Source organism: Haematobia irritans, chromosome 1 (genome assembly GCF_050003625.1).
Source record: "Haematobia irritans isolate KBUSLIRL chromosome 1, ASM5000362v1, whole genome shotgun sequence".
In the NCBI taxonomy this organism is placed as follows: Eukaryota; Metazoa; Arthropoda; class Insecta; order Diptera; family Muscidae; genus Haematobia; species Haematobia irritans.
The window spans coordinates 124,835,035-124,854,344 of record NC_134397.1 but is presented as its reverse complement, the minus strand read 5'-3'; the positions used below and the strand labels follow the sequence as shown (position 1 = coordinate 124,854,344).

The 19,310-nt window shown below is 35.4% G+C and overlaps 1 protein-coding gene and 2 long non-coding RNA genes across 3 annotated transcripts; all 3 read right to left on the bottom strand.

Moving 5' to 3' along the window:
* Positions 1 to 603: 603 nt before the first annotated feature.
* LOC142241823 (uncharacterized) lies at positions 604 to 1,060 on the bottom strand. Its single transcript, XR_012723831.1, has 2 exons — positions 855 to 1,060; positions 604 to 797 (listed from the first exon to the last, which is right to left on the bottom strand). It is a non-coding gene; the product is annotated as an uncharacterized LOC142241823 (long non-coding RNA).
* Positions 1,061 to 10,730: 9,670 nt separating this feature from the next.
* On the bottom strand, positions 10,731 to 15,433 carry Rrp6 (exosome component Rrp6). Its single transcript, XM_075291608.1, has 4 exons — positions 15,259 to 15,433; positions 13,399 to 15,186; positions 11,007 to 11,738; positions 10,731 to 10,926 (listed from the first exon to the last, which is right to left on the bottom strand). Exons 1-4 carry the CDS (start codon positions 15,349 to 15,351, stop codon positions 10,849 to 10,851), a joined length of 2,691 nt encoding a protein of 896 aa, XP_075147723.1. The 5' UTR covers positions 15,352 to 15,433; the 3' UTR covers positions 10,731 to 10,848.
* Positions 15,434 to 18,276: 2,843 nt separating this feature from the next.
* LOC142241816 (uncharacterized) lies at positions 18,277 to 18,770 on the bottom strand. The gene is made up of 2 exons (XR_012723822.1): positions 18,564 to 18,770; positions 18,277 to 18,496 (listed from the first exon to the last, which is right to left on the bottom strand). It is a non-coding gene; the product is annotated as an uncharacterized LOC142241816 (long non-coding RNA).
* Positions 18,771 to 19,310: the final 540 nt, after the last annotated feature.

Here is a 19,310-nt window from a genome sequence, read left to right as displayed (position 1 = left end):
GGTTTCGCATGAGTGCAATTATTAGGTACCTTTATAGATCAATTTAGAACGACGCCAATAAGGGACCCTCCAAACAATCAGAAAAAGTGAATTTTAAGATAGTTGTGAAAGAATCATTGTGGTCGAGTAAAACACGTTTGTTTAGATATTTATTAATTTGTGTAAACATTTACAAATTCTTAAAAATATAACATTTATACCACTATCACATTACATTTTAAATAATTTTTGGCATTAATGAGGATGTTGAGTTACAAGTAGCGAGTTACATGTTGCAGCGTCTATCAACTAGTGTTTTTATTTGATGGAAGCAGCATGTCTGTAAAATCCCTGCCAACATTTTTTGAATTTGGGGACTCTTTTGAGAATCCCCACTACGTCGAAAACAATCATATACGACATCAAAAACTCGTCGGAAAAGCGCCGTCACTATTGAGAAGTTGTACTACGCCACGTTACTACAAAAATGTTTCGCATGAGTGCAATTATTAGGTGCCTTTATAGACCATTTTTGAACGACGCCAATAAGGGACCCTCCAAACAATCAGAAAAAGTGCATTTTAAGATAGTTGTAAAAGAATCATTGTGGTCGAGTAAAACACGTTTGTTTAGATATTTATTAATTTGATTAAACATTTACAAATTCTTAAAAATATAACATTTATACCACTATCACATTACATTTAACATAATTTTTGGCATTAATGATGATGTTGAGTTACAAGTAGCGAGTTACATGTTGCTGCGTCTATCAACCAGTGTTTTTATTCCATGGAGGCAGCGTGTCTGTAAAATATCTGAAAAACAATCACTTTATTCCATTTGGAAAATCACCAAATTGTTCACCAATATACCTTTCACAATTTTAAGCGTATAATCTATGTTTTCAGAACTTTATTTTCGTTTTTATTTAATTAAAATATAACAAGCTGGTTGCGCTTGGCGTTTCACAAAAAAATGGCTTTTTTAACAGTAGGGATGGCAAATTACTTGCATGTACTTTTTGATGTACCTTTTCATGATGGTTGAAGTGACATTTACGAGTCTGTGGTAACGATGAGGTTGAAATGGAACTTTGAAATGCTGGCAGGGATATCTGAAAAACAATCACTTTATTCCATTTGGAAAATCAAAAATTGTTCACCAATATACCTTTCGCAATTTTAAGCGTATAATCTATGTTTTCAGAACTTTATTTTCGTTTTTATTTAATTAAAATATAACAAGCTGGTTGCGCTTGGCGTTTCACAAAAAATAAAATCGTAGTAGGGATGGCAAAATACTTTCATGTACTTTTTGATGTACCTTTTCATGATGGTTGAAGTGACATTTACGAGTCTGTGGTAACGATGAGGATGAAATGGAACTTTGAAATGCTGGCAGGGTATGGACCGATATGGACCAATTTTTGTACGGATATTAGAGAACATATACTGACACCACGTATCAAATTTCAATCAGATCGGATGAAATTTGATTCTCTAAGAGGCTATACGTTAAAATGGTCCAATACCATCCGACCTACCTCAATAAGAATCACTTGTGCCAAGTTTCAAGTCGATACTTGTTTTGTTCAGAAGTTTGCGTGATTTCAACAGACGGACGGACATGCTTAGATCGACTCAGAATTTCACCACGTCGCAGAATATATATATACTTTATGGGGTCTTAGGGCAATATTTTGATGTGTTACAGAAGGAATTACAAAGTTAATATACCCCCATTTGTGCCAGTCTTCTCCTGACCCTACTCTTTAAAAAGTTCAAATCCTTCGAAATTGTTTTCAGCTCGACAGATATGGTTGACCAAAGGCGTTATCGTTTCGCAAAAAATATATTACTTGTATCTATGACAGTGTCCTTCATATTTGACAACCAATTTCGAGAATCTTGCACCTTTTTCCCAATCGAAATCGCCACAAGTTAACGCAAACTGTTTCTACAAATATGCTTCGGAACGCGCAGTGAAGCGGGCCGGGCTACGCTAGTTACTTACAAATTGATCCAGCTCCTCCATCAACGCCAACATTATTGGATGCAACCTGTCTAGAACGTGTCATCATAGTAGTTATCTACATTATCCATCGACTTCAAACACAATAGCCGGGAATTTACATCCTTCCTTTTCTAGGGTTTGCCTACTATGGAACTCGTTGATGTACAGTATGTCAAGAAAGTCTTTTGACATTGCCAAATATTTCAAATTCCAGAAATAATTGAAGTAAAAATCGAGTTGTTAATTCGTTTTGAGAAAAATAAAATATGTATACTTTGCAAAATACATAATAAAATATTTTTATACCCTCCATCATAGGATGGGGGTATATTAACTTTGTCATTCCGTTTGTAACACATCGAAATATTGCTCTAAGACCCCATAAAGTATATATATTCTGGGTCGTGGTAAAATTCTGAGTCGATCTAAGCATGTCCGTCCGTCCGTCCGTCCGTCCGTCTGTTGAAATCACGCTAACTTCCGAACGAAACAAGCTATCGACTTGAAACTTGGCACAAATAGTTGTTATCGATGTAGGTCGGATGGTATTGAAAATGGGCCATATCGGTCCACTTTTACGTATAGCCCCCATATAAAGGGACCCTCAGATTTGGCTTGTGGAGCCTCTAACAGAAGCATATTTCATCCGATCCGGCTGAAATTTGGTATATGGTGTTGGTATATGGTCTCTAACAACCATGCAAAAATTGGTCCACATCGGTCCATAATTATATATAGCCCCATATAAACCGATCCCAGATTTGGCTTGCGGAGCCTAAAAGAGAAGCAAATTTCATCCGATCCGGCTGAAATTTGGTACATGATGTTGGTATATGTTTTCTAACAACCGTGCAAAAATTGGTTCACATCGGTCCATAATTATATATAGCCCCCATATAAACCGATCCCCAGATTTGGCTTGCGGAGCCTAAAAGAGAAGCAAATTTCATCCGACCCGCTGAAATTTGGTACATGATGTTGGTATATGTTTTCTAACAACCGTGCAAAAATTGGTTCACATCGGTCCATAATTATATATAGCCCCCATATAAACCGATCCCCAGATTTGGCTTGTGGAGCCTAAAAGAGAAGCATATTTCATCCGATCCGGCTGAAATTTGGTACATGGTATTGGTATATGGTCTCTAACAACCGTGCAAAAATTGGTCCACATCGGTCCATAATTATATATAGCGCTCATATAAACCGATCCCCAGATTTGGGTTGCGGAGCCTCAAAGAGAAGCAAATTTCATCCGATCCGCTTGAAATTTGGTAAATGATATTGGTATATGGTCTCTAACAACCATGCAAAAATTGGTCTTCATCGGTTCATAATTATATATAGCCTCCATATAAACCGATCCCCAGATTTGGTTTGCGAAGTCTCCAAGAGAAGCAAATTTCATCCAATCCGGTTGTAATTTGGAACATGGTGTTAGTATATGATCTTTAACAACCGTGCCAGAATTGGTCCATATCGGTCCATAATTATATATAGCCCCGATATAAAACGTTATCCAGATTTGACCTCCGGAGCCTCTTGGAGGAGCAAACTTCATCCGATCCGGTTCAAATTAGGAACGTGGTGTTAGTATATGGTCGCTAACAACCATACCAAAATTGGTCCAATCACACAAAAATTGGTCCATATCGGTTCATAATCATGGTTGCCACTAGAGCCAAAAATAATCTACCAAAATTTTATTTCTAGAGAAAATTTCGTTAAAATTTTATTCGGTTCATAATAAAATTTTCATCATTGTCAAAATTTTATTTCTATAGAAAATTTTGTCAAAATTTTATTTCTAAAAAAAATTTTGTTCAAATTTTATTCGGTTCATAATCATGGTTGCCACTCGAGCCAAAAATAATCTACCAAGATTTTATTTCTATTTTCTATAGAAATAAAAAATTTTGTTAAAATTTTATTTATGTAGAAATTTTTGTCAAAATTTTCTTTCTATAGAAAAATTTGTAAAAATTTTTATTTCTAAAGAAAATTTTGTGAAAATTTTATTTCTATAGAAAATATTGTTAAAATTTTATTTCTGTAGAAAATTTTGTCAAAATTGTATGTCTACTTTGTCAAACTGAATTATATACGTGTTGGATCGATCTTTTTTGATTTAAAATATACCACGTATGGACTTACATACAATTTAGAAGATGGTGTTAGGAGGTTTTAAGATACCTTGCCATCGGCAAGCGTTACTGCGACTTAAGTAATTCGATTCTGAATGGCAGTGTTTAGAAGAAGTTTCTACGCAATCCATGATGGAGGGTACATAAGCTTCGGCCTGGCCGAACTTACGGCCGTATATACTTGTTTAAAATTAAAATATATTTAATTTTGGAACAAAACATAAGTTTTATCCTATTGTCAAAACACTTTCTTGACATACTGTAAATATTCTTCATTCCCTCAACATCTTTAAGCTTTGACTTTTGGCTCATGAACGATATTGCTGTTCGAAAACTTAACAACAGATGTTGTTCTCTTTTTGCAAGGAATTCATTCCAAAATCCTTAAATGAAAGTCAAAATCTTTGGATCACGTCGACTTTAGTTACTGAAACATAAATTCAAGGAAACGTGCGTTTATCCTATGTCCAATATATTCTCGAACTTTTTGATTACTTATTCTACAAAAAGAAAATTTTAAATGTTTAAATAAAACATATTGGCTATTAATCCAAATGACAATGCAAAGAGAGACATCTCCCGGCAACTAGTGGTACTAAAGCATATTCCGCAAAGCCATTAGAATTATAACTACTCACCGCTGGAAGCAAATTAGCAACTACTAGATGGCGCTCATCTGTTGGACATTTGTTGGATACAAAGAGCTTACACCCTCAAAAAAAAAATCGCTTCTTTAACATACGTTCCAAACATATTTTGCAGGAAGCACATATATTATTGGATACTGCCGAAACATTAATATGTTTGTTTTATGTGAACATATCATATGTTTGGAAGCAGTTTGAACTCAAAAATATTATATGCTTGGAAGAATTTTTCCCAAAGACGATTGTGCTCATTGCCTAACATACTCGTAATTTTCACTTCCTCGAAATATTTTAGTTCTTGGCACCTTTTTCTGTAATACAAATAATGGTGAAGAAATTATTCATTTTATAAATTTTTTTAAATTTTACCTTTCGCCTGTACGGAGAATCGAACCGAGGACTATATAGCATAGTTTGGAGCGCCCACGAGCCCAAGGAAACATAACATTATTTAACAGAAACATACATTTGTTTGCCACGTGGACTCTCCCGTCAACTCTCCCGGTTTCCATCTCTATTTCTTTCTCTATACTCTCTCTGTCGCTTTGAATAAAATATCACAACAAATGTATGTTTAGTCGAAATTTGTAAATTTATATATGTTTGCATTCACACATATGATTTTTATGAAACATTCATGCCCCAAACATAATATATTCTAACATATTAACATAGATGTCCCAAACATTTAGTGTTAGTTTAGAAACATTCCTTGTTTGCACTTCAATATATTGTGTTTTAAAATTGTGCCCGAAACACATTTTGTTTATTTCGGAACATATGAAAAACATATTTTTCTAAGAGTGTAGAAATATAAATATAGATAAATAGATAGATAATTTTATTTTACACACAACCATAGAATGGTAATGGGGGGTATAATAAGTTTGACATTCCGTTTATAACAATTCAAAATGTCCATTTCCGACCATATAAAATATAGTTTTTCATATCAAAATTTGACTTTTTTAGGATTTGGATGGAGTTTTCAATTATTTGGGGGTGGTCACGAATTAATGTCCTTTTCGCTCTAGGACGCATATTTAATATATATGGCCCAAAAGAAGTTTTTCATATACAAATTTCAATTTAGGATTTGGGTGGATTTTTAATTTTTTTTTTTTTTTGGTGGTGGTCACGAAATAAAGTTCTTTTCGCTCTAGGACGCCTAGTTTAAGAGATATAGCCAAAAGAAGTTTTTTCGGGTGGTCATGAATTAAAGTCCTTTTCGCTCTAGGACGCTTAGTTTAGGAGATATGGCCAAAAGAAGTTTTTAATTAAAAATTTCAATTTTTTTTGGATTTGGGTGGATTTTCAATTTTTTAGGGGTGGACACGAATTAAAGTGCTTTTCGCTCTAGGGCGCATATTTAAGAGATATGGCCAAAAGAAGCTTTTAATATAAAAATTCCAATTTTGTTTACGATTTGGGCGGATTTTTCAATTGTTTTGTAGTGGTCACGAATTAAAGTCGTTTTCGCTCTTGGACGCATATTTAAGGAGATATGGCCAAAAGAAGTTTCTCATATAAAAAATTTAATATTTTTTGAATTTGGATGGAATTTTCAATTTTCGATGGGTTATCACGAATTAACGTCCTTTTGGCTCTTAGACGCATATTTAAGGAGATATGGCTAAAAGTTTTCCATATAAAAATTTTAATTTTTTAGGATTTAGATGGAATTTTCAATTTTTTGATCACGAATTAACGTCCTAAACGCTTAGTTTAGGAGATATTGCCAAAAGAAGTTTTTCATATAAAAATTCCAATTTTGTTTCCGATTTGGGCGGATTTTTCAATTGTTTTGTAGTGGTCACGAATTAAAGTCGTTTTCGCTCTTGGACGCATATTTAAGGAGATATGGCCAAAAGAAGTTTCTCATATAAAAAATTTAATATTTTTTGAATTTGGATGGAATTTTCAATTTTTGAAGGGTTATCACGAATTAACGTCCTTTTTGGTTGGAAGTTTCAATTTTTTGAGGGTGATCACGAATTAACGTCCGTTTGGCTCTAGGACGCTTAGTTTAGGAGATATTGCCCAAATAAGTTTTTCATATAAAAATTTGAATTTTTGTAGGATTTGGATGGAATTTTCAAATTTTTTGAGTTTTCAAATTTTGAGTGTGGCCAAAAGAAGTTTTTTATATATATTTTTTTTTAGATTTGAATAGAGTTTTTAATTTTTTGAGGGTGATCACGAGTTAACGCCCTTATAGCTCTAGGACGTATATTTAAGGAGATATCGCCAAAAGAAGTTTTTATATAAAAATTTCGTTTTTTTAGTATTTGGATGGAATTTTCAATTTTTGAAGGGTGATCACGAATTAACGTCCTTTTGGCTCTTGGACGCATATTTAAGGAGATATGGCTAAAAGAAGTTTTTCATATAAAAATTTGAATTTTTTTAGGATTTGGATGGAATATTCAATTTTTTGAGGGTGATCACGAATTAACGTCCGTTTGGCTCTAGGACGCTTAGTTTAGGAGATATGGTTTTTCATATAAAAATTTAATTTTTTTTGGATTTGTGTGGATTTTTCAATATTTTGCGGGTGGTCACGAATTAAAGTCCTTTTCGCTCTAGGACGCTTCGTTTAGGAGATATGGGCAAAAGAAGTTTTTCATATAAAAATTTCAATTTTTCTATGATTTGTGTGGATTTTTCAATATTTTGGGTGTGGTCACGAATTATATTCCTTTTCGCTCTAGGTTAGATTAAGTGGCCGCCCTATTAAGTTTCAGGCTCACTTAGAGCGTTTTCGTTTCGCAAAAAATATGTTGCCTTGGTGTAACACTACTTTTTCCCTCATTGTATTTTCACCTAAATGGTTATTCCAAAGTTATTATTAATTCATAACATTTTGAGGGACACAGGAACCAAAATTTATGACAGTGTCCTTCATATGTGGCAATCAATTTCGAGAATGTTGCACCTTTTTTCTCAATCGAAATCGCCATTAGACCATTCAGTCCATTGTGATACCACATTAACTAAAAGTATCTATTACTTCACTTCTAGTTTTAACCGTTGAACCTTCTGGATTATTTTGTTCTGTTGAACCAACCAGATTGTTCCAGAACATTAGCAGACTACTTAAGTTAACGTTTTCCAGATCCGCCAGTAATCTAAAGCTATATGCCCCTAAAATTCGCTTACGCCTTACACAAAATGCAGGATTCTCACACAGGAGGTGTTTAATTGATTCCTTTTCCACCGCATCATGACAGCTCATACAGTAGTCATTATATTTCGCGCCATTATTTTTGCAAAATCGCCTATCAGGCAGCGACCCGTTATAGCAGAGTCAGGAGTGAAATCTGACGTATTGAGAACGTTAGCATATCCAGTGTGCGGTTTAAGTTTAAATGGGGCCATATTTGATTGGTGTCGTTAGGTTAAAGTGGGAGCCCGATTAAGTTTCAGGCTCACTTAGCGTATTCAGTCCAAGGGTTGTCGTTACAATCCTTGCAATTCTCCCGTTGAACATTTGCCATCATAACAGCCTTCTCACGCAGTAAGAGCTTGCAGGGAGCCAGAGGCATACCAACAGATTATAGTTCCCCTGGAATATGTAAGGTAGTTCCTAGCGTTGCTAACTCATCCCCTTCGCAGTTCTCCGATATGGTCCTATGGCCAGGCACCCATATTAGGTGAATATTGTACTGCTCAGCCACCTCGTTGAGAGATTTGCGGCAGTCGATGGCCGTTTTCGAATTAAGGAACACAGAATTCAAGGATTTTATTGCAGGTTGACTGTCTGAGTATATATTAATGCCAACATTTGTTGGAACATTACTTCTCAGCCAATTCGCCACCTCTCTTATTGCTAATATTCAGCCTGAAAAAGTTCCAGATCTTTAGAATATACTCCGAAACCCACTTGTCCATCCAATTTGGAGCCATCAGTGTAGAAATCTATATATCTTTTATTCCTCGGGTCCTGTGTGCACCACGCCTCACTGATGGGAATTAGAGTTTCAAGCTTTTTGTCGAAAAGCGGCCTCGCCAGAGTGTAATCCACTACGTTTGGCACATCTGGCATTATTTTGAGGACCGAACTGTGACCGTACCCTCTTTCCGACCATAGCGATAGCTCGCGCAACCGCAAAGCCGTTGTTGCAGCTGACTGTTTGGTCAAAATGTCTAAAGGCAATAGATGCAGCATGACATTAAGGGAATCTGTTCCTGTCTTGCTGAATGCTCCTGAGACACACAAGCAAGCCATACGTTGAACTTTATCTAAACTTGTCGACTGCTGAAGAGCCGGCCACTAGACTACAACGCCATATAGCATTATAGGTCTAACCACCGCCGTGTATAGCCAATGTACAATTTTCGGTTTTGGTCCCCACTTTTTTTCCTATTGCCTTTTTACACGACTACAAAGATACCATTGCTTTTCTCACACCTTCTTCAATATTAAGCTTAAAGTTCAGCTTCCTGTTCAAAATAACGCCAAGGTATTTTGCACACTCACCAAAGGGAATTTCAATACCCCCTAAGGAGAAGGAGAGAAGTTCACCAATGTGGTATCACAATGGACTGAATAGTCTAAGTGAGCCTGATACATCGGGCTGCCACCTAACCTAACCTAACCTAAGGATATGGGATTAACCGTGGGAGTTTTGCGATCTTTGCAGTACAGGATTTACCTCAAGACCATTATCTTTCGCCCATTTCTCAGTCATCCGGAGGGCTCCCTGTATAATATCTCTGATTGTGGATGGGAATTTTCGCCTGACTGCTAGAGCTACATCGTCTGCGTATGCCACCACTTTTATCCTTTCTTTTTCTAGGGAAACCAGAAGGTTTTTTATAGCAACATTCCATAGAAGAGGTGATAGAACTCCTCTTTGGGGAGTGCCTCTGCTCACATACCTTTGTATGTTTGCTTGTCCTAGTGTGGCTGAAATACGTCCCTTCGATGTCTAGAAACCCCACAATTGTGTATTCATTGACAGATAGTGAGCTTTCAATAAAGCTTACTAGTTCATGTAATGCGGTCTCAGTAGACCTGCCCTTCGAGTATGCATGCTGCCATTTCAAGAGCAAACTTGAAACGACGCTAGTTCTAAAATAAATATCTAGCATCCTCTCCGTAGTCTTAAGTAGGAATGAGGATAAGCTGATTGATCGGAAATCCTTCGCACTCGAGTGAGAGGCTTTTCCCGCTTTAGTTATGAAAACGACTTTTGTTTCCCTCCTCTTGTCTTGAATATATGCTAAGCTTATACATCCTTCATATATCACACGTCAACCAGGGATAATTCTATCAGTCACTGCTTGTAACTCCACCGGAGTAAATCCATCATGTCCGGGGGATTTTAATGGCCAAAAACTATTTAAAGCCCATTTTATTCTAGATTCCGATACAATTTCCTCGAATGACCGCGAACCTCTGTTGCACCGCCAGAACATAGTTCAACCGTCTGATGTCCGGGAAAATGTGTGTCCAAAAGTACCTCCAACGTCTCCTCACTGGACGTTTCCAATTGCCCTCCGATGTTTTAATGAGTTAGTTCGCTCTAGGACGCATATTTAAGGAGATATGGGAAAAGAAGACTTTCATATAAAAATTTCGGGATATGGGTGGGATTTTGGATTTTCTATGGGAGATGGAAAATAAGTTTCTCATATAAAAAAATCGAATTTTTCGGGATTTTGGTGGCATTTTTGATTTTCTACAGGTGATCACGAATTTAGGTCCTTTTCGCTCTAGAACACATAGTTTAGGAGATATCAGCAAAGAAGTTTTTCATATTCAAATTGCGAAATTTTCGGGATTTGGGTGGAATTTTGGATTTTGAAAAAGAGCTAAATTCGTGATTATGGAAACTTCTGATTATTTATTCCTTATTAATTCTAATATCTCTTAGAGCGAAAAAGATGTTCATTGATACCTTTCTTGCCTCATATAGGGTGATAGTTAAACATCAAACAATTTTGTCAAATATCTTTTATATTGTTGAATGCAAATTTCACGTAGAAAATATACAACATAAAAAAACATTTTATTTCAGTTCGATAATTAAGGTTAATTAAAATTTCATCTACATATACTATTTTTTATTATTTTTTACATTCGAAAATGTAAAAAGTTTGTTGAATTTTTTATTTTGCGCCTTACTAGCATTGCCCTGAAAAAAACAAAGAATAAAAATAAAGTATAAAGTAAATACTCCTATTAATACACAAACATTTATGGATTTTAGCCTACCTTTGGATGGAATTGTGCCTTGATTTCAGGGCCGTTAGCCTTTTTGGCACCACCTTGAAATTTATTAAAATCGACTTTTTTATAATCGAAATTACTCGGTATGGGCTTATCGGAAGACTGGTGCGGCTTGTTTGATGAACTGAATTTTTGTTTTCTATTTTTATTTTTGAATTTCTTATTAGTTCCATGCGATTGTTGTGGCCCTTGGAGTTGTGGCCTATTTTGGGATTGCGAACCAGTTGGTATTTCTTCTGGACCTTCATCTTCATCGTCGTCTATAATAATGGAAGAATCTTCTGCAGGTCGTTTCATTTGATCTTTTTGTTGTTGCAATTCCTTTTTGGTGGGCGGTAAGTTCACAAATTTCAATTTATCATCTGTTGGAGTTGCAGCACAATTGTTGTCATCTTGTCGCTTGAAACGTTTCGAATTACATGGCTCATCATTGCCAGCATTTGCAGCCTTCTTTGCCACAGATTCCTCATATTTTCTCTTAAGCATTGCCTTTATGGGCATACTATAGATATCATCGTCTTCAGTCTTTTTCTTAATATCGACAGGCATCATAGCAGGTGCTTCAGGGCAGAGTTGTCGTTTTTTGTTTTCCGCTTCTAGGCGAGCTGCCTCTTCACGTTTTTCTTGTTCGATCATGGGAAGAACAGCCATATAACGTTTATAGGGTAATAAGATCTTTTGCTTTTCACATTGTCTATGGCGGAAAATTTCGTCATCCTAAAAATACTCAATCATATACATACTTAAAGCCGGTAAGGAAAGTTAAATACAAAGCCAACATAATTATACATTTCATCACACGCCATACTAATATGCAACCTTTAAGAGAGCTCCAGATTTGTTGTATTTAACAAATCTGGAGCTCTCGGAACACAAAATTGTAAAGACATATAACACAAATTTTGTTTAGTATGCATTGAAATATTTAGGGTCATATAACCATAATAGTAAAATTGTACTGGAAGACTTTAATGCAAAAATTCCCATAGTCACAAAATTTAGCAAATTGCACTGACGCAAGAAAAATTACTTTTGTCATGTTGGCCATACATTTGCCCCGAATGGTGAACATCAAGTCGTAGTGTGAGACACACCGTTTACATTTGGCTAGGTACATTAGCATAGAGTAGAGTAATACTCAAGGGACGTGACGACAAATTCACGCGTTAAATTCGTGGTTTGTGCCTCATGATTCTCTCGCAACCTATTTGAGATGGATTGATCAGCTAAAATACCAGACGTAGTACAAAAACTTAAAAAATCAAATCAAATAAAATCAAAATTCTCATGTGCAGTATTTAAGATATTCATATCGAGGGAATCATTCTAAGTGACCAGATAAAATGCCAGTGATAGATATTCCCCAGTAAAAAAAAATCATAAATATAAAATATAGTCTCATGGAGAGTATTTGAACTATAGCGTCATCAGATATCGTCTATACATAGCCGCGACATTGGGTACCCCAATTTTGGAAGTTTATTCTAGCTAAATTGGCAGCATAAAATACCATTGATAAGAAAATTTCATAATTATGTGATTGTAATGGTTTTGTTCGTCTCAGTATCACGCTTGCCACATTTGGAAGAATTTTACCAAAAATGGTAAATTTTTTTGTGTTTGGTAGAGTGGTAGAATTCTTGATATTTAGGTAGATTTTGCGAAACATTCATCTTCAAATAAAATGTACTTCAAATCTCTATAGAAGTAAAATTTTGAGAAAATTTTCTATAGAAATAAAATTTTGAGAAACAAAATTTTGACAAAATCTTCTATAGAAATAAAATTTTGAGAAAATATTCTATAGAAATAAAATTTTGAGAAAATTTTCTATAGAAATAAAATTTTGAGAAAATTTTCTATAGAAATGAAACATTTTTAATAGAGATAAACATACCATCCGACAATGCATGGGAGATCAGCAACCATTCACAACAACTATGTGTGTATTCATCACACGATTAACCAAACAGGTTTATGAAAGGAGCAAGCCCATTGACAGGAACACAATGAAGAAACTTTGTTTGGTCTATATGTGTTGGTCCAATAAGTACTTAACATATATAAAGAACACTCCTTCTTCCAATAAATGATCATCAAACGGTGAGGACATCGCCAATTAATACAATTTGACGAAAACATCAGCAGATACTCTGCTATACAAGGGACGTTTAGTAATATTTGGCATGCATATGGAATGATATGAAAAGTTTCACCTAGTTCGTCAGGGCTTTCGAGTCAAATAAAAATTCTAAGAAATCTATTATTGTACGACTATTATATAAAAATACCTAACATTTTTAATTATCCAATTGCAAGTTAGTTGTGAAAGGGATAACGATCAATATTGAATGTTGGTATATAGAACTCTACATACCTCTTCGGAATTTTCTGGTGTATCAAAAACACTCAACACCGGCTTCATCATACTTCTCGAAATCTGAGACGATTCGTCGTTGAATTGTATACCATGCTCTTTGTCAAATCGAATTAGTGTTGGCAAGTCATCACGGAACTCTTCAGCTGCCGTTAAATCGTGGGGACAATGCAATTTATTGTTATAGTCATTGGCGTTTGTGTGTACCACCCGATTGACAGCCTCTGTTGGAAGTATTGGTTTCACCAATGGTTGTTCGCGGGCCTTAAGAATAATTTGATGCAAGGTATGTAGATATTGTCGTACCAATGGTGGTATAGGATTACAACAGGCCAATATGCCCTGCATTTCACGGGGCAAACTCTCTGATATTTGCAACATCATATGGTTGGGCAAAACATAACCATAACTTTCATCTTCTTGTCTTGCCATAGTATCTCTCCACTTGAAAATTTCTCCTAAAGCATAAAGTTGACGATTATCAAATATACGTTTAGACTTTCGATATATGTCCATGTGTGAGTCAGCTGTGATAATGGGTTTTTGATAACGCTTCTTACAAAGCTCCGTGGAACGTTGATAAATGGAACGTAGTAACTGTGGTTTTTGATTGCCAGCTTCCAATAAGTCATTAGTAAGACGTTCGTATACATATATCAGAAAACGGGTATCTTGCCGAGCATAGGCTATAAGTTCTGCAGGTAGAGGGCGTATACGCCAATCGGCCAACTGAAAAGTCTTGTCTATATCCTTATCGCAATAATGCTTAAGTAAATATGACAACGATAAACGGGCAAAGTTCAATGCTTTTGCAGCTTGATGTGTGTCGAACATGTTGACCAAATACAAAGAAAGATCTCTTTGCAACCATTCCACATCAGAATCTGCACCATGGAGAATTTTCACAATTTTGGGATCGGTAAAAACTTCGTTTAACACATACATTTCTTCGCGTAGCTCCAAAGCATCAAAGATGTAATCCTTTGTCCGTGTAGATATCTGAACTAAGCATGTGATTCCCAAGAATGTTCGGTACGAGTGATGTTCAACATCAATTGCAAATTCGGACACTTTACGCAATTCATCTAAGGCTTGCATTAACTTTGCTTTGCTATCAACATACAATAGTTCCGTTGATTCCAAACCCTTAGGGATTTCAGGCTTTCGTGGTTTCAGTAGATTGGCCGGTACCTCAAATTTCATCAATTCAAACTCATAGGGATGTAAATAGCTAACAATATTACCGGTTTCATCGTATTCGGGTAATATGGCCAAGGGCTTTAATGAATTTGGTTTCTCTTTAATTCTGGGCATAAACGGTTTATCGGCAGTATTATCAACAGGAATTTGAAATTTGACTTGCGGTCTTGCAATATTTTTGGCTGTTATAAGTCGTGCCGCTAATGTTGGACTGGATTCGTTGTTCTTTAAATTCCAGCTACCAGCTCCCTTGCCCGGCGTTGTATTTGTATTTAAACGAGACTCTACAACTATGGTCTGTGGTGGTTTCTTTATGCCAGCCAATTCATCGAGATTGGTTTGAAGCCTTTCGAATATGGAGTCATTGCATTCCAATAGCATTTCAAATTGTTCATCTGGTTGACGTTTTTGAATATTCCCCTTGACATTTTCCCTTTTAAGCACGTGGGAAATCAAACCCAAAATGCGGTGTGATTGTTCATCTATAACACGGCCAAATGTCGGATAGGCACAATACAGATCTCTAGAAGCGCCCTGCGGAAAAGCGTTGGCACACTTTGTCGCTCCCATTATCTCAGCAAGTCCTTTCTGGAAATTTGGGAAAATATATTCATATGTACATATATCAGCAAAAAGGAAGTTGTGGGATGGATGTCTTACCTTTGTAAATTCTTCTATGCTATCGAACTGTGCAATTGGTGTGGTCTTTGGCTTCGGTTTTGCATCCGATGTTGAGGCAGTGGTGGAAGCCATGATTTAAATTAAATATATTCCAACTAAATCCAAATTTCACAATATCAGACCTCCAATGCAATGAAAGAAGCGTGCCAAAACAATATCATATGTTGTACTGTATAAAGAAAAATCTTGTGTATACAGTACTCGTTTCATTTAGGTCGTATCGTAACGTAATCATTAATTTTGTACATTGCACAATGGGGACGCGTGTAAATCGGTGAAATCGTTTATTTAAAAAATCAAATTAAATTTCTTTTTCAAGTTCAATTAGTATAAAATTCAGGAAAAATATTCAGTTAGGCTTTCGCTTTGCCAAATCCCAATTGCCAGGCCTCACGCTTGACACCTGCCATCAGATTTTGTACAGCCACCTTGTCCACCTTCTTCGCCGCAGAAAGCCAGTTTGCCTTGAACTGCTGCTCGTCCTTAGCAGTTTTTTGGTTTTCTTTAGGTTCCGCTTGATAATAGCCCAGTATTACTCAATTGGGCGGAGCTCTGGCGTGTTGGGAGGGTTCTTGACCTTGGGAACCACCTGCACGTTGTTGGCGGCGTACCACTCCATGGCCTTTTTACCGTAATGGCAAGATGCCAAATCCGGCCAAAACAGTACGGAACAACCGTGTTTCTTCAGGAAAGGCAGTAGAGGTTTATTCAAACACTCTTTCACGTAAATTTCTTGGTTGACAGTCCCGGAAGCTATGAAAATGCTGGTTTTCAAGCCACAGGTACAGATGGCTTGCCAAACCAGATATTTCTTTGCGAACTTTGACAGTTTTATGTGCTTGAAAATATCTGCTACCTTTCCCCTTCCTTTTGCCGTATAAAACTCCTGTCCCGGAAGCTGCTTGTAGTCGGCTTTGACGTAGGTTTCGTCGTCCATTACCACGCAGTCAAACTTCGTCAGCATCGTCGTGTACAGCCTCCGGGATCGCGCTTTGGTCGTCGTATTTTGTTTATCATCGCGATTTGGAGTCACTACCTTCTTGTAAGTCGATAGTCCGGCTAGGTTTTTTGGTTCGATGCACGGTTGTAGACGATACACCCAGCTTATTTGCGGCATCTCGGAGAGAGAGGTTAGGGTTTCGCTTGAAACTACCGGTAACTCTCTTTGTCGTCTCAGCGGCTTCCGGTTTTCGATTTCCCCCCGATCCAGACTTCCTGGCTGTCGACAAACGTTTCCCAAACATTTTAATTACATTTGTAACGGTTGATTTGGCAACTTTTAGCGATTTTGCCAGCTTTGCATGCGAGTAGCTCGGATTTTCGCGATGCGCAAGCAAAATTTTGATACGCTGCTCTTCTTGCTTGGACGGCATTTTGACAACTGAAAAGTGAATTCCAAAATCAAAAAAGGAGCAACATTCTACACACACACACCTTCAAAATGAGGGGTGTTCAGGTTTTTTAAATGCAAAATTGAAAGAAATACGTCAAGTTTATATTGACCAAATTTTGACCGTATCACCCTTTAATATAGTAACTTGGCGTGGTACAACTTCTCAATAGTGACGACGTTTTTCCGACGAGTTTTGGATGTCGTATACCATTGTTTTCGACGTAGTGGGGATTCTCAGAAATGCCGTCAAATTCAAGAAATGTTGGCAGGGTCTCTAACAATAGGCTTCCTAGAAACCTGCAAAACATTAGCGTAGCTAGAAAATCTTCCTAGGAGGGGCTATACTCCCCCTAGCTAAAAATTAATAGACTGAAGTTATAGGTTCAATTAATGTTTTATTTTATAAAAATGAAGAAAAAATCAGACTTCAACATAACTGGACAATTAAATAAAGCAACAAAAAGTAGTTCCACACTTTTTCCCAGCAAAAAAAATTGGGTAGTTTTTCTAAAGCCAAAACTTTAAAATATTTCCAAAAATGTCCTAACAAAGAAGTTAATTATTTTAACTATACAGAAAGTTTTTTTTAATTAAATTTTTTATAACTCTTTTTTTCATATTTTTAATGGGTAATTTTTTGTTTTTGTTTTTTTTTCATATAAGGTGGGTATTAAGTTCGAGTTTAGCCGCTAAAATCGTCATTTTTTCACGATTACTTTAATAATTCATTTTAAAGAATATAAACTTTGAGAAAATTTGCTTTGGGCTATTCCCCATCAAGTTATAATAAAATCTGTAACAAATATGTATATTTTTATGCCTTTTTTTACTGATTTAGTTTTCACTCTAGCGGCTAAACTCGAACGAAGTACTCACCTATAGGTTAAAGAGTAAGAATTAATAAAACGGTACAAATCATTCGATAATTTTTGAAAATATTTCAGACAAGCGTTAGAATGCATTAAAAATCGTAAAAAATTATAAAAAATATTTATTTGGGAAAATATCACAAAATTTTTCAATTCACATTCAAAACACTGAATGCGGAGCACACCTTAAGAAGTGATGCAAATTTAGTGCAACGGTGTTTAAGATATTCGTTCATGAAAGAATAGTTTTGATATCAATTATTATTTTTTTTTAATTAAATCGACTAAAAATTGGACAAAACAAAATAATAAAGGAGATTTAGTTATTAAACTAAGAAATTTAGGAACTTAAATTATAAGCTGAACCACAGTTTATTTCAATTTAGAAGACAAGCGAACTCACTATTGAGAAGTTGTACCACGCCAAGTTACTACAAAAAAGTATCGCATGAGTGCAATTAGGTGCCTTTTTAATAAATTTAGAACGACGCCAATATCCCTGCCAACATTTTTTGAATTTGGGGGCGCTTCTGAGAATCCCCAGTACGTCGAAAACAATCATATACGATATCAAAAACTCGTCGGAAAAGCGCCGTCACTATTGAGAAGTTGTACCACGCCAAGTTACTACTAAAAGGTTTCGCATGAGTGCAATTATTAGGTGCCTTTATAGATCAATTTAGAACGACGCCAATAAGAGACCCTCCAAACAATCAGAAAAAGCACATTTTAAGATAGTGGTAAAAGAATCATTGTGGTCGAGTAAAACACGTTTGTTTAGATATTTATTAATTTGATTAATCATTTACAAATTCTTAAAAATATAACATTTATACCACTATCACATCACATTTAACATATTTTTTTGCATTAATGATGATGTAGAGTTACAAGTAGCGAGTTACATGTTGCAGCGTCTATCAGCCAGTGTTTTTATTCGATGGAGGCAGCGTGTCTGTAAAATATTTGAAAAACAATCACTTTATTCCATTTGGAAAATCAAAAATTGTTCACCAATATACCTTTCACAATTTTAAGCGTAAAATCTATGTTTTCAGAACTTTATTTTCGTTTTTATTTAAATAAAATATAACAAGCTGGTTGCGCTTGGCGTTTCACAAAAAATAAAATGGCTTTTGTAAAAGTAGTGATGGCAAAATACATGTATGAAGTACATTTTGTACTTTATGATATGCTGCCCCCCATCACAGTAGGATGGTTGTAGTGACATTTACGAGTCTGTGGTAGCGATGAAGATGAAATGGAACTTTGAAATGCTGGCAGGGTAAGAGCCACTTCAAACGAATCGCAACGAATGGCAATGTATCTTAAAACTTCTTAACACCGTCTTCTCAATTGTAAGTTAGTCCATACGAGGTATATATTAAATGAAAATAAAAAGGCCGATTAAATACGTATATAATTCAGTTTGACAAAATTTTCTATAGAAATAAAATTTTGACAAATATTTCTATAGAAATAAAACCTTAACAAAATTTTCTATAGAAATAACATTTTGACAAAATTTTCTATAAAAATAAAATTTTGACAAAATTTTCTATAGAAATAAAATTTTGACAAAATTTTCTATAGAAATAAAATTTTGACAAAATTTTCTATAGCTCTAAATTTTGACAAAATTTTCTATAGAAATAAAATCTTGACAAAATTTTGTATAGTAATAAAATTTTGTATAGAAATAAAATTTGGAAAAATTTTCTATAGAAATAAAATTTTGACAAAACTTTCTATAGCACTAAATTTTGAGA

Excerpts from the sequence above, each read along its gene's own strand:
- Rrp6 (XM_075291608.1), bottom strand. The coding sequence starts at position 15,351 with ATGGCTTCCACCACTGCCTCAACATCGGATGCAAAACCGAAGCCAAAG. Across the intron at positions 15,187-15,258 it reads GCATAGAAGAATTTACAAAG|AAAGGACTTGCTGAGATAAT; the intron begins GTAAGACATCCA and ends CCAAATTTCCAG. Across the intron at positions 10,927-11,006 it reads AGGCACAATTCCATCCAAAG|GGCAATGCTAGTAAGGCGCA; the intron begins GTAGGCTAAAAT and ends TGTTTTTTTCAG.